General features: G+C 39.0%; 3 protein-coding genes across 3 annotated transcripts; 2 read left to right on the top strand and 1 right to left on the bottom strand.

The window, feature by feature from the left end:
- The first annotated feature begins 208 nt into the window (after positions 1-208).
- On the top strand, positions 209-1,497 carry LOC135594289 (protein G1-like7). The gene has a single exon (XM_065084689.1). The coding sequence runs from the start codon at positions 422-424 to the stop codon at positions 1,136-1,138; it is 717 nt and encodes a 238-aa protein (XP_064940761.1). The 5' UTR covers positions 209-421; the 3' UTR covers positions 1,139-1,497.
- Positions 1,498-5,395: 3,898 nt separating this feature from the next.
- On the bottom strand, positions 5,396-10,051 carry LOC103998281 (gamma-interferon-responsive lysosomal thiol protein). The gene is made up of 5 exons (XM_009419711.3): positions 9,671-10,051; positions 9,446-9,511; positions 8,160-8,300; positions 7,599-7,691; positions 5,396-5,842 (listed from the first exon to the last, which is right to left on the bottom strand). Exons 1-5 carry the CDS (start codon positions 9,917-9,919, stop codon positions 5,654-5,656), a joined length of 738 nt encoding a protein of 245 aa, XP_009417986.2. The 5' UTR covers positions 9,920-10,051; the 3' UTR covers positions 5,396-5,653.
- Positions 10,052-12,516: 2,465 nt separating this feature from the next.
- LOC135594288 (LOB domain-containing protein 12-like) lies at positions 12,517-13,334 on the top strand. Its single transcript, XM_065084688.1, has 2 exons — positions 12,517-12,816; positions 12,904-13,334. The coding sequence occupies exons 1-2, from the start codon at positions 12,661-12,663 to the stop codon at positions 13,234-13,236; spliced, it is 489 nt and encodes a 162-aa protein (XP_064940760.1). The 5' UTR covers positions 12,517-12,660; the 3' UTR covers positions 13,237-13,334.
- Positions 13,335-14,430: the final 1,096 nt, after the last annotated feature.

Raw genomic sequence — 14,430 nt, 5'->3', positions numbered from 1 at the left:
AAATCTCACCTATTATATATATATATATATATATATATATATATGCTATGAAGTTGCTTACAGAAACTCCGGAAAACAAACACTCGAAGAAAAGTGGATCTCACTTCACGTCCCCACGGTGGGGGCCACCGTCTCTCTCTCTCTCTGTCTCTCTATTTCTCTGCTTGTGTGTGTCGAAACCTTCCCCTTTTGACGTCCCATCCCAACCCACCTTGCGTCTTCGTCCCTCCCTCCCCTCCCGTTCGCTGAATCACACGCCCTCTTTGCCCAACCCATCCCAACCACAGGAGATCACAGGGAGAAATCCAGCAGTAGCCACAAAACCCCCACCTTCCTTCTCTCCAACTCGGTAGCAACAGTATCGATCATTCACAGAGAACAACCAAGAAGAGAACGAAGCAGTAGCTCAACCTCGCCCGGCATGGAACCAGCTGCCACGCACACGCCTGGAGGCGCCGACGAAGGCCCTTCCTCCTCTTCTGCCACTGCCGACCCCACTCCTCCCCCTCCTCCTCCCCCTCAATCTCCACAACCACCACCTCCTCCTCTGGAACAGCAGCAACCATTAAGTAGGTACGAGTCGCAGAAGAGGCGAGACTGGAACACCTTCCTCCAGTATCTGAGGAACCACGAGCCCCCGCTGACGCTCCCCATGTGCGGCGGAGCGCACGTGATCGAGTTCCTCAAGTACCTGGACCAGTTCGGGAAGACGAAGGTGCACTCCGCCGGGTGCACCTTCTTCGGCCGGCCGAACCCTCCGGCCTCCTGCGCGTGCCCCCTCAAGCAAGCCTGGGGCTCCCTCGACGCGCTCATCGGCCGCCTCCGGGCAGCCTACGAGGAGAGCGGTGGGCGCCAGGAGTCCAACCCCTTCGCCGCCCGGCCGGTCAGAATCTACCTCCGGGAGGTGAAGGAGAGCCAGGCGAAGGCTCGCGGCATCCCTTATGAGAAGAAGAAGCGAAAGCGAGCCCGTTCCGCTGCCGCCGCCGCTGCGGTGGAGGGGAGTTCGGGTGGCGGAGGGGAATCTTCGGCTTCAGCTCCGGCTGCGAGCGGAAGCAGTAGCGGCGGCGGTGGCGCTATCAGTTCGGTGGTGAGGGAGAGATCAAGCGACACGCCCGGTGGCTCATCATCCCTTTCATGACTATAGATGCGCCTCTCATATCCAACCACTTCATTCGAATGACATCCAATGCATTAAATGCTGGTATGATCACATCTAACAAGAAGAATTAGGGAAGACAAACAGCACATATTAACAACACCGGGAGTTGCTGCAAGAATCGGAGAACTTGGATCTGCCTTTTAGGTTTCTTTCTCTGAACAGAATTGCCAACCAAGTTCTTCCTCGATTGCTCAATTCCTTGATGACGATCCTTATGATTCTTCCTCATCTTCTTTTGCTTGCTTTCGATTGAAAGCTGCTACAGTTCTTCTTTGTTGGACCTACTCGTGGTTAGAAGTGCATATATTGAGAGTTCAATGTGAACAACTATTTCTTGATGACTCTCATCCAACCCTGACATTACTGACTACTCTCTCTCTCTCTCTCTCTCTCTCTCTCTAACTTTTTCTTTAGAAGGGGAAAACATCATCTTCTTCCTCAGGTTTGGAAGAATGCAATGCAGTAGTCACATTCCACCGGATAGAAATCGTCTGTGATGAATCATCGAGCACATTGCGAGGCTTCCTCTTTGAAGAAAAGAGAACTGAGGGCCGGGAAGCACTGACATCAGATTCCCATCTTGTTACTGTTCATGGTACGAAAGCTTTTCTTAGTATACATCCATTGCTCATAGATTAGTCACAGACGACGAGTCACTGACCTCGGTCCCGATTCCCTCTGCCTTACTACTCCCTTTTCCCTCTTGTCTTCATGCTTCTGGTTTAGATTGCTTTAATGAGAGACACCGTTGGTGGCAACGAGACTGAAGCACACAACATGGAAGGATTCCCCGCACGAGCGGCACACTGCTGCTTCCCCTCACTCCATTAGTTCTTGCAGATTTGAGCACTGCTTGTGCTACTCATTCTTCCCAAATACAATTCTGTCAAAGATTTGGGATCTGCGTGCAGTGCTGCTTCAGAACTTGGTAGAGATAGCCATCATCAAGCCATCAGCCAAAAATGCCACTAGCTTCCTTGGTTTTATCTTCCACTGGGCTCTTACAGTTCATGAGAGATTCTTGCATGTATATATGTTCCTCCAAGATAGTATTAGGTGGGGAAGTAAGCTGGATCAATTGAGCAATGGACTAGGGTTTGCCAAGTCATGTTTGATTTATCTGCGCATAGTTGCAGATACATAGTCTTTAACCTAAATGGAGGAGACCAGCGTATAGAGTATCAATTTACTGATGCTACTTCACTTGGGAATTCTTCACTGTTAGTTAACACACTTAGATACAGATTTCTTTGATCTCTCATTCACCAAAGCCATCCTCTTGGCTTTAAAGCAATTGCTGTTATTATTACCACCTAAAATGTTAGCACAGTACATACATGACTCACATATCTTAGGTAAAAAGTTGAAACTTCACCCCATCAATTTTGAGGAGGAGCCTATTAGTTTAAATAGTAAAGATTTTGTCAGTCTTAATGCAAGCAAATCCCACCTTCATCATTTACTTTTTTTTTTTTTTACTTTTTCTTGCACCCAAATTATTTTCTATCCATCTTTTAGGATTGATTGGTTACAAGTGAAGACATGACTAGCACACTTATTTTTCTTGAACTTATATTAAATTTGATTAATATCAATCTCATCTCAACAAGTATATAATCGAATCGAGGAACATCTTAAGATTCAGAGATATAACTAGTAAATATGTTCATCCTCATGTAGACAAGTTATGTGTTTTGCTATAGTGTGTATATATATATATATCTATGTTACAGTAATCCTGAAAGGAAAACCAAACAGCTTATGGAAACAAAAGCAGCTGGGCAACATCATCATGGAGGTCATCCATCTCAAAGGAATATTTTAGCTTTAGAAGAGCAATAATCTTGCCTCACACCATCATGCTAAGCTTTGTTTGATATGGTAAAACGCTTTGTTCTCACCATTTCACCATGAGCTGATCCATCGTTTTCATTCCTTTCCCAAGTATTCTTCCTGTCTGTGAAGACCTAATTATTTCCATACCATACCATGGATATATTCTTTATAATCCAACCACATTTGTGAACATTAGTGCTGATTGAATGAAGGGGATTTCAGAATTATTTGCGTGTCACGAGGTCCACCAAGAAATAAATTATTCATAAAGTGGTCATGTCGATGATGTGGTTATGTCTTGACTTGATCTTTGATTGTTTTATTATATACACCAATAAGTCGAGTGCGCTTTGAGTTATTCCAATATCACACTTCACTTTACTTCTCTTCCCCCAATCGAACTAAATGAATTTACAGATGCAAATATGTGAGGCAATTAGAGGTAGTGCCGAATCCACTGATTTGTCTTGCACTAACCTCTCCAATCACCTACCTTAACCTTAGATAATTAAGGGAAAATTATATTAAAAAAAGCAACCAAAATCTTTTTTATCTGACAAAATATCTTTGCTAATATTGAAAAACTATCTCTCTAATTATTATTATTATAAAAAAAAAGTTGAAGTGATTGTTTTTATTTTCTTTCAAATTTGTAGGTACTTGATTAACCTCTTTCTTTATAATTTTAAATTTTATTGCAAATTTTTTTTACTAGAGTCAAAGGCATCATTTATAAGCTTGCTACTTCAACGAGCTTCTAGATTTTATGTGATGTAGACAAGGCTATTATATTCATCTGAAATATTTCAATACTCTTTTAAGAGTGTTTTGACTTTTGTTGAGGTTATTCATCATATTCTTCAGTAGATATTAAACCATCATGCATAGGTTTGGGTAATTCTTTGGACGCTAGAAACCAAGCTTCTTACACATCATAACAACTGTACATTGTTATGATGTCTATCGAGCATCAATATGGCCCATGTCATCTCTATTGATGACCTTGAAGTGTATCCAACCAATATCTTTGTGTACTTGCATTTCATTGTACATCTATTCCACATTCAAAAGCTTCATCATGAAAGGAATTGATTCTTTTGTAAACCTCTTCTCCTCCCTACTTCCATAATTGTTTTCCTGGAAGAGAGCTTCGAGAGTGCTCACCCTTCCATTCTCTTTGGTCATAGTGAGCTGAACTATTGATGACCGTCATAACCCTTGTCCGGCATCAACATTGGAAGCATTAAAAGATTTCTACAACTGTTTCGAGTGTAAACAAACATTGCCTGTGGTGTCTAATACATTAAGCTTTCAAGATTTAAAAGTGATTTAAGGTAAAAAGATCTTTAACTATTTAATTGTTGTGATAAATAGATAGGGCCATGCATAATCCTCCCATGTAATTTATTTCAATGGGTCAAGGATGTATATCTTGTTTAGATAGATAGAGACTCACAGCATTTTGTTCAACACCTAACCTCGACATCCATAATGTGGCAGATAAGATGGACACCAGTATGATCCAAGCGGTCACTAAGTTTAATGATGCTGTATTCCAACATGTCACCTCAACTCACACTATGATTCTTCCACCATCCAATTGCTTTTGGAGTAAGCATATAGTACAAAGTCGTGTTTATGGTGTGCTGCCAGTTTGTAGAGTGACGCGCCCTGGTTTAGGGGCTTGAGCACAGAAAAGTAAGTCTCTCATTTTTCCTCAAGTCTCTTTCTTACTGTAGGCACAGTCTTGAGTTCCATCCAAATCTATTCATATCTGAAATATTTAAATATCTAAATGAGACACTAGATATTTAAATATCTCATGAAGTAGTGTCTCATTAAGGCACTACTTAATGAGACATCCTACATTCCAAGCTGCAATTGCCTCTAAATGGACCCATAGAAAGAAATATGTACATTCTTCAAGTAACTATTTTCATATATTTTATTATTTTAAATTTAACAATTATTACTAGATGGCTTGGAAATAACAGAGATATGGTTGGCACAATTTACTTTCATTTCAGAAAAAATAGTAAGAGATGCACTGATACACAAGCAGTTCAAAGGTAACTAAAAGAAGAAATTTCTCGGCATAGAACAGTAACAGTTTTATTATGTCAAATAGTCATACAGAAATTTGGGCTGATAAAGTCTTCTATCACCTTCCTTCATAAAATTTTCAGACTTCCAAATGACTTGCAACAAATTCATATGATGAGGATTTAAACCTTCAAATATAAACTCTCAACTCCTAATTGGTATACTTACTGAAATTGATCAAGATATGATAACAACGAAAGCATTTTCTACCATGTTCCATGATGGATTAGAGCATTAGTACAAGAAAAATAAGGGAGTCAATGTTAATGATGTTGATGATGATGAAGAAGATGGTAATTAATTAATCAAGCAGCAAAATAGCATTTTTAATATAAAAGGCAGCTAATACTACTCCCATATGTTTTTACACTCTAACAAGATAAGGTTGGGGGTATTCCACAGCATCATACCCCAACCTTACCAAAAAAAAAAAAGGGCAGATCTTTTCACATATATACACGAAATTTCTTCCTAATGGAAGGAAAAAAGGATCATTATTGAACCACTTAATAAGACCAACAGATGATTAGAAAGAACAACTCATAGATAGGAAATTTATATTACCATTTTTATCTTCATCTCATCATTTTCTACAACCGTCGAGGGTCTTATCATCTCACCAGCATAACAGGCGTGACCATTTGATTCCTTCACCTGGTTGGTTATGACGGTCAATCCGGAGCAGGCATTTGGAGACTCTCCACTATAAGCTTTGCAAATGTAAGCTTCAAAGTTCTCATAATCCTGTAATGGGAAATGCAGTTGGCACATATGGCTGTCAGAATATACAGGGGCATGGATATATAGGAGTATATTAACTGACATCATATATGTCAAGAACCAAGACATTGACTTGATGCATCAATCACATTTTGCTGAATGAAGAGAAATGGCATAGAACAGAATGAAATGGAATATTGATATACAAACTTGGATATTTTACACCAAAACAAGTTCATGCAAGGAATGACAGTGAACAACCTATTCTTGTAAGCCCCAGATATAAATGTACTCAAAATCAGCATAGGCTTACTCCACTAAGAACATAACTTAATATTAATTCTCTAGTTTTTAACATTCCCAACATTAGAAACCTGTCTTCATGTCCAAAAAACAAAAAGGATGAAAAGATCAAGAATCAGATACTTGCATACCCAAAATAATAGAGGTACCCAATTTGATCACAACCACTTTGTCCCAGATTTTTCGTAGATGGCTTATTCAGGTATATCTCTACTCTTTTCATTTTCTTAAACATACATGTTCCCAGATTACAATTGGATGTACAAATGCCAAGAAGACTTTGAAGCACAAGAAGACTCAATTTTGAAAAGATTTAAAAAGCAAAGTCACAAACTTTATCAATATGACATACTTCACTATTCGATGGTACTTTGTTTCGAGTTAGTTGTCTCCCAAAAAATGATGACATACTTCACTATCAGATGGTATTTTGTTTCGAGTTAGTTGTCTCCCAAAAAATGATGACATTCTTCACTATTAGATGGTAATTTAATCCAGAATGATATCATAATTTTCCTTTCATATTTTCTTTATCAACTCCTAATTTATGTTACGTATTCTTTTTTTTTATAATTTCAACTGAAACATCTCAATAATAGACATGACTGCAAAAACCACAAAATTTCTAAACTCGGATCTTCAAACTGAAATCAAGAAAAAAAATGTGATCTTTAAAGAGTTGCAACATAATTCATAATACTTGGGCACAAAGGATAAAGAAGAATATTATATTATATCAAGGAAGTAGTGAAGCATTTGAGGTGGTTCAACTCTAACCATGGAGGTGACGAGTTAGGGGGCGCAAATAATTAGAACTAAACATATGCACAGCAACAAGTTACATGGTTTACTATGCTTGATCAATTTTAGGGGGCAACTACGGAGGGTCAGTTTTTTCTTCTTCTTTTTTTTTTTTCTACGTGAAGAGTCCAGTAACACAATCTCCAATATCATATGCATCAATTTGAATGCAATGAAGATGAACCTCTTCATTGCAAATCTAAAGTGCACAAAACAACCAGGATAATTGGATCCAGAGTTATTTAAGAAACAGTCAAGACCGCAAATTAAGTCAGCCACGTACATTGCTTGTGTAACTAATTTGGAACCCCAAAAAAGTATTAAATCATATTCCCTCTGAGAATTAAAATAACAATGGATCATGAACAATCTTTTTTTTTGTATTCAGTGTTACACAGATACTTCACCACAGATCAGGAAGGTCAACCTTTGAATGATCTAACCTCATATCAATAAACTAATTGGTAAATTTGACCTGTGCATCTGCAATTCCAGGAGAACACAATATTCTATGTGCTAATGTTTACTTTTCTTTGGAACATTTTGAAAAAGGGTCATGCATGCTTCTTTGAATCAATTCAAAATGATGTAAATCACAGTTAGGGTTATGACCTCAAACACTAAAGATAATGTTTACATAATGTTATAGGAATTCCTATATCATCACACAACACACCTCGTATAGTGGCTGTCCATCCACCACCACCCAAGGAACGTATCTGTGAGGGGGCTCCAAAGAATCTGTTTGTGCTGCATACTTTAATTCAAGCTGCAAAAGTTTAACATGGAAAAGTTCAGTGATTTGAGTAGTCAAAATAAAACCTGTTATGGATGTACCACGGAATTACAAACTTTAAATATGCATGAAAATTAGATAAAGTGCAAGAAGTATCAGGATAATTTGAATCATAAATAAGCTTATAAACAGAAGTATTGCCTATCCCTAAGAAAAGTAGAAATGTATTGATCAGGCTACATCCCCCTTTTTTGTTTCAGCATTGTGGAAAACAAAATCACATTAATATAACTGAGAAAATTGTGAACTTAGTTGAACATCATTAATTGATAATAAAAATGTTACTTTTAAGTGAGAATAGAGAATCAATAGAATCAGAAGATAAATTTGCTAGAAACAGCATTGAAACTCACCTGAATCCAGGCATACAAGAAGTATTCTAAGAGGCATATATTACAAATTATTACAGCATATCCTGCATATGATGTAGTTGGGTCATACCTCTTGCCCATGTCCATTATCATAACATTCCGAGACAGCATGTGAACCAAGCCCGGTTTCTGAAAAGCACGATTCCCACTCAAGGTACTTATGTTTCAAAACCAGGCTCTCAACACAATAAATGAAGCTGAAATGTTGATTCTGCAAAAGTTGAAATGAAATTAGTATATGCAAAGAGATGGAGCAGAAGATCATTATAATGGTGGTTTGCACCGTAAGATGGACACAGAAAAGCCTATACAGTTTAAACCAGAGGTATCCTAATCTTGCATGTCTGAATCCCTCGATTTAGCCATTACCTTAAGCATGCTAAAAGGGTAAATTATGATATGCTCCCACCATTATGGGGCCTGGGAGATCAAGATAAATTGAATTATTCCTTGCTAGTGAGGATCCTTGATGCTGCCACAAAATCTGGCAATCTTACTGCGGCACCAAGGGTGTCATCCACTAAATCATGGCAAAAGCATAACGTTGATACAATAGTAAATACTCGAGGAATGTTCTAAAAGGTGTGTGTATTACGGGGTCAACCAACTACTGCATATGTTGCATGCAAGATATGATTGGATATGAGTTTATAAAAAATATTAGGAATTTAAGCAGGAGTCTCAGAGAAAGCAGAGAATACTCTGCATAGGCAAGTTCACCTCACATGGCAAAGCATATTTCGTGAATGCAGGGACACCTCACATGTGAGCACCAAGGTACTCTCTGACCACATATCACAACCAATCATGTAAAGATAATGTATAGGGCTTATGAGAGATGCTCATATCACCTCCTCATCTCTGCTTTTCCTACCATTGTGGCATGAACATTATAGTGTTTAGTAGCCAAAGGAACCATATAGATAATAGTGTCATAATACTGCAGATAGTATCTCCTGACATGTAAACAATAGCATGCTTTTGCTAAATCTCGTGCAAAATTAAATAACATCACACATAGCATCCATTTGCTAGAGTTCATGCATCACTAAGTTATATCAAGCAACTCATCTATAAGTATAAAACACCCAAATTTATGAACACACGTCTCTAAGTTTTCATTCTCTTATCAATAGATCATATTATACATTATACTCTGTTGTTACAGACTAGAGAATTTTTGGGATACCACCACGCAGATAAAGAGTTGAAAATTTTTTTGTTCAAATGTCATTCCAATAATGCCAAAAATATCAACCTGAGTACACCGATAACTAGAGACACCAAACAGCTAAGCTTGTAAGAGCATAAATAGGTATAATCATAATGAAATAAACGCCGTAGAGAGCGTGTTACCAAATCAGGCCAAGCATCGATGGCGCATGCCTCGACGGTGTTTAGTAGGCATTCATAGGGGCCGTGCTGCAAGAGAATAAGACCCATTAGCTTGAAAGGAGCTCTTCTTTTACATTCTACACCCATCAAAGGCAGATAAGGTCGTATTTCTATGTGCAAGCACAAAATTGAGTATTTCTTTAGGACAAACACTTGGAATCGGTCGGAGAAGAGGGCGTAGGGGACCTGGCAGGAGATGGTGCCGTTGTGGATCCTAGCGTTGCCGTAGGGGACGAGATCGACGTCGACGATGGAGATGAGGCCGTCGTCGAAGATCTTGGCGAGGTAATTGACGATGAAGTTGGCGCTGTAGGGGCACAGGGTTTCGTAGTACAGGGCCAGCGAGACCTTAGGAGAGGAGGAGGAGGAGGCGAAGCGCTGCGAGACGGCGAGGTGGAGGAGGAAGACTAGCAGAAGAAGGCGACTAGAAGCCATCGGAACAAGAGGGATGACGGGATCGCGATCGAGAGAAGGCTCTCCCTCCCTCCCTCTAATGGCGTTCGCACCACCGACGACCAATGAGAGGACGACGTGGACGGACGAGGTTACGCCAAATCATTACTAGCCTGGCAAATGGCGAGCACAGGGAAGTAAGCCATTCATAGGCCTTTCGTTGGGCCTAATACTGGGCCTTAATTTGAGTCTTATGTGTGCTTTGAGCTCAAAACATCGTCCTTTCCCAACCTCAACTGCAATTTTCCGGTTGTCGTGTTGGTTTATTAACTTTTATGACAAAACAAAAAAAAAGGGATAAATTTCTTTAAAAACACTTTGGTTTTTGTTTTTGTTTTTGCCTGGAAAGCATCCCTTTTTCTTTTCAACTTTTCAATTTTATTCTTCTCTTCTTTCTTTTATCTTTTTGTCTTTTCTTGGTTTGACCCATAGATTTGGTTCACCAAATTCCAACATGGGTTTGGCTCCAAATTTAGCAATTTATTGATTTTTATAAATAATAAAAATCAATTTTATTAGCATAAAAATTAAAATTTTAAAATAATTTAGAATATATATATATATATATGTAAACTTATTTTTTAAATATTAAAATTTTAATATTCTCGGGTTTCTACAGAAGAGAAAATATATATACAACCTGAGAAATGAATCAGTAAGTCAAAAAAAGACTCTCAAAAAAGAAAGGATAAAACTTGCTCTCACACAACCTGTTTAAGCTTTCCCTATATAAGTATTTTTCATATACATACATGTTAGGCTTTGGCATTGATATAGACATACACCCACAAACCTCAGGAATCAAACATTTAAAATGCTGTGGATGAATTCATCCAAAAGGAATCTCCAAACGAGGACTGCATTAATTGTTGCATTGGTGGTCGCATGATTTCTTCGTCTCTAAGCAAGAGAAAGATGTCTGTTGCTCTCTTTTGCTCAGATTGAGGTCTCTTCTCCCTAGTGCTTAGAGCTGAAATAAAAGAACACAGATTTGGGAGCAAGTCATTTATGCAGCAACACCATGTTCATAATATTTTAGTGCAAGGGTTGATGGCAGGGGGGAGAACATGACAAGGAGCAGATGAGGAAGAAGTGTGTTGTTGAAGGCTGTCATGTGAGAGCATTTATTGCATGGATTGTGGGCATGGGACTTGGGTTACAGTAACTTGTGATTTCAACTTTGAACAGGTGTGTTTGTGTGTAATATAATATGTGCTTTATCTGGATGTTGGATCTCAATATGGTGATCTCATCTGACTCTGTTTAATCCACACGTAGGACATTCACATCAGCATTTTGAGTTGCTTCTCTTCTAATCTATATGTTTATACATAATTTTTATGTACATATATAGGGAAAAAAAACAAGTTTGCAAATGCAAACTCACAATTCATTAGTACTAAAAGATCCAGAAATAAATAGAATATTGATCATCAATATACACTAGTAAAATGATTAGCTTTTGTTTGTGTTGAAAGCATGGAGTTTGAACATGCAAATCCTAACATGATCTGCTGCTCAGCTAACATGAAAGTTTTTGCTTGAAACTTGTGCTTTAATCTTTCGGCTGAGAGATTATAGAAGTTTCATACAGAGAAAAAACTGAAGTTATCTTCATAGTAGCGTAGGTTTTGGCTCAATAGTATCATGAGCTTAGGGTGCACATGCTCATGATCTGCTCAGATCTTAGATCCTTGAGGTCAACTCACCTGCTGCTCATTTGCTGTTTCCTTAATCCAGGTGATCATTCACGAGATGCACAATGGCCTTCTCACAGTACACTAACTCCACTCTCGGTCCTTGAACTGGATCATACGTACTAAAGTAAGAATCACCAGTTGTAGTGGTGAAGATTAAGGCATTGACTTGCAGCGAGAGGAGAAGACTTTGGGCATGTGACTGTCTGCCAACAAACATTCACGTCGAGCCATCTCTCTCCTCTAGGGTTAGGGTTTTTTGGATGCTGTCATTAATGGAGATTCCCATCTCTCAATCTACGTGAGAATAGATAACAGAAAACAATGTGATTGCTGCATGGAGAGGAAAGGTAAATGTTAGGGTTGTCGCCGCCTCGATATAACACCTCTTCTTCTCATGTTTCATGTATTTGTGGGGATAGTTCGCTCTTTTTCTTCTACGTTAAGGTTGCAATAAACCCATGAACTGAAACATGATAATGACTCCAAATTCTTAGATCCAAAAGGACACATATTCTGCACGTCTTCCTTCAATCTTTTACATTTCAAACTAATTATATCAAACTAGATCACTGTTTTCTTCTTCTTCTTCTTCTTCTTCTTCTTCTTCTTCTTCTTCTTCTTCTTAAATATATATATTTTTTATTTATTCCACAGGTTACTGTATTAATGTATATCTATCTAAAGCCATTTATATATATAGCATGTAAAGTCATCACATGCTCACGTGTTTTGAGGACAGGCACAGTCACTGCAGCACAATACTTAAATGTGGTTGATGATCCTTGAATCCATGGTTGAGTCGGAACTAAGATTCCTAATGATGAACTCTATGTTCTTCCCAACAAAAACTGGTTGTTTCCTGTCTTTGTGACTACAAATCCAGCACAGTAACGGTCTCAGCAACAAAGCTTGGTTGCTTCTGCTATATATACCCACACTCACTTCCTTTCGTCCTCATTTCACCTTGCCTAGGGTTCTCGATCTGGTTCCTCGCAGAAAACTCAGCCTGGGAGCAGCAGCAAGATGGGTGGCAACTCCCCTTGCGCCTCATGCAAGCTGCTACGGAGACGCTGCACCAAAGACTGCATCTTTGCTCCCTACTTCCCTTCCGACGACCCACACAAATTCGCCATCGTCCACAAGATCTTTGGTGCCAGCAACGTTAGCAAGATGCTGCAGGTCGCTCTCCTCCGCCCCCCAGTTTCAACATGCTCCATGCATTAGCTGATGATTTTGTCCTCTCCCCCTTGCGTTGAATGAGTGCAGGAGCTCCCGGTTCATCAGCGAGCGGACGCCGTCGGCAGCCTGGTCTATGAAGCCACAGCGAGGATGAGAGATCCAGTGTATGGATGTGTTGGGGCGATCTCTTACCTGCAGAACCAAGTGTCTCAGCTCCAGATGCAGCTCGCTGTGGCCCAGACCGAGATCCTTTGCATCCAGATGCAGCAGGAACCCCCCTTGGCCGAGCAGAAGATGGAGGCTGATGACAAGTCCTTTGTGATCAACAACAACCTCACTGCCATGCCTCAGCTGCTGAACTATGCCTCCTCTAGTAATGTAGCTCAGGATCCTCTCAAGAGAGAGTTTCTCTGGACCTGATCCTTGTTTCTGGTTTTGTTTTCTTCCATGTCACTTTTCTTCTTTTTTTTTTTGTTTTGCCATGAAAGAGACTCAGATAGGAACATCTTGACTTGACAGATTAGGTCTAAGATGACTTCTTTTGCATGCCTATAATTTTAGTAGGTTAAACTCGATTCGATGCTACTCATCCTCACAAGTCTTAGCAAATAAAGCATAGGGCAGTAAACTAAGAAGGGAAGCCAATGTTGTTCTTTAGCTTCTTTTAGGATGGCCAATAACTAAAACATCTTGCCATGATCTCCAAATCTTTTATATAGGTAAGATGATAAATGCATTTTCCTTTTTATCAGTATCATTTTTCTTTCTTGCCATTATTTTTCTGGCATAATTAATCATCTTTGCTGCACGGTAGTGAAGATATGTTGGTGCATCACATGCAATGAAGAGATACAACTGGCCCAAAGAAATATTTAATCTTGAGATTAGACAAAAGCATGGCCTGAGAAGATCCATCCTTAAATCAAATATTTTGCAAAGGGGTTAGTGGATGGAAACAAAGCCCATATTTGGATCATGATATCTAAAAGACAAAGACTTGATGAGCATTGAAGATTGATTGAGAAAGAATCCAGATACTTCAAATAAACTTCCATGAACCTCTCCTATGTTGGCCTTTTTCTCCCCTCTCATTCCCAAGATGCTGACAATGAAGATAACTTGTTTTGACTTTTTTTGAGATGAGGTTGTGAAGAGTTATGGCAAACTGTGATGTTCTTATGGTTCATTCCCAAGATGTTGACATGAAGATAACTTGTTTTGACTTTTTTTTTTTGTAAGTAGTGAAATATGTTGATAAAAAGAAAGATTGTTTAGGACCAAAAAAAAAAACCTGAAGTGTTCTTTCTTAGCATTCCACACTCAAAAGCTATCATTGCTGTTCATATACCCAAAACATAATGGAACAAAGAAATGCAACATAATAATAACAAATGGTCTGACATTATGATCACATATACAGCAATCTGTGGGAAAATTAATCCATTGGTTGGTCATTGTAATCCAAGGTGCAAAATTAACCTGTTTGGAGTATCATCATTTGCAGCACATGGTGACTTGTTCTCAGTATCATCCTTTGGAACTTCTCTCTGTAGCTCTTTTTCTGCTTTTTTGGAGTTAAGAAAAGTTTATATGTGAATTGATATATGTTCAAAA

This window comes from Musa acuminata, chromosome BXJ1-9 (assembly GCF_036884655.1).
Source record: "Musa acuminata AAA Group cultivar baxijiao chromosome BXJ1-9, Cavendish_Baxijiao_AAA, whole genome shotgun sequence".
NCBI lineage: Eukaryota > Viridiplantae > Streptophyta > Magnoliopsida > Zingiberales > Musaceae > Musa > Musa acuminata.
Note: the sequence above shows the minus strand (reverse complement) of the source record. Positions and strands in the feature narration are given on the sequence as shown.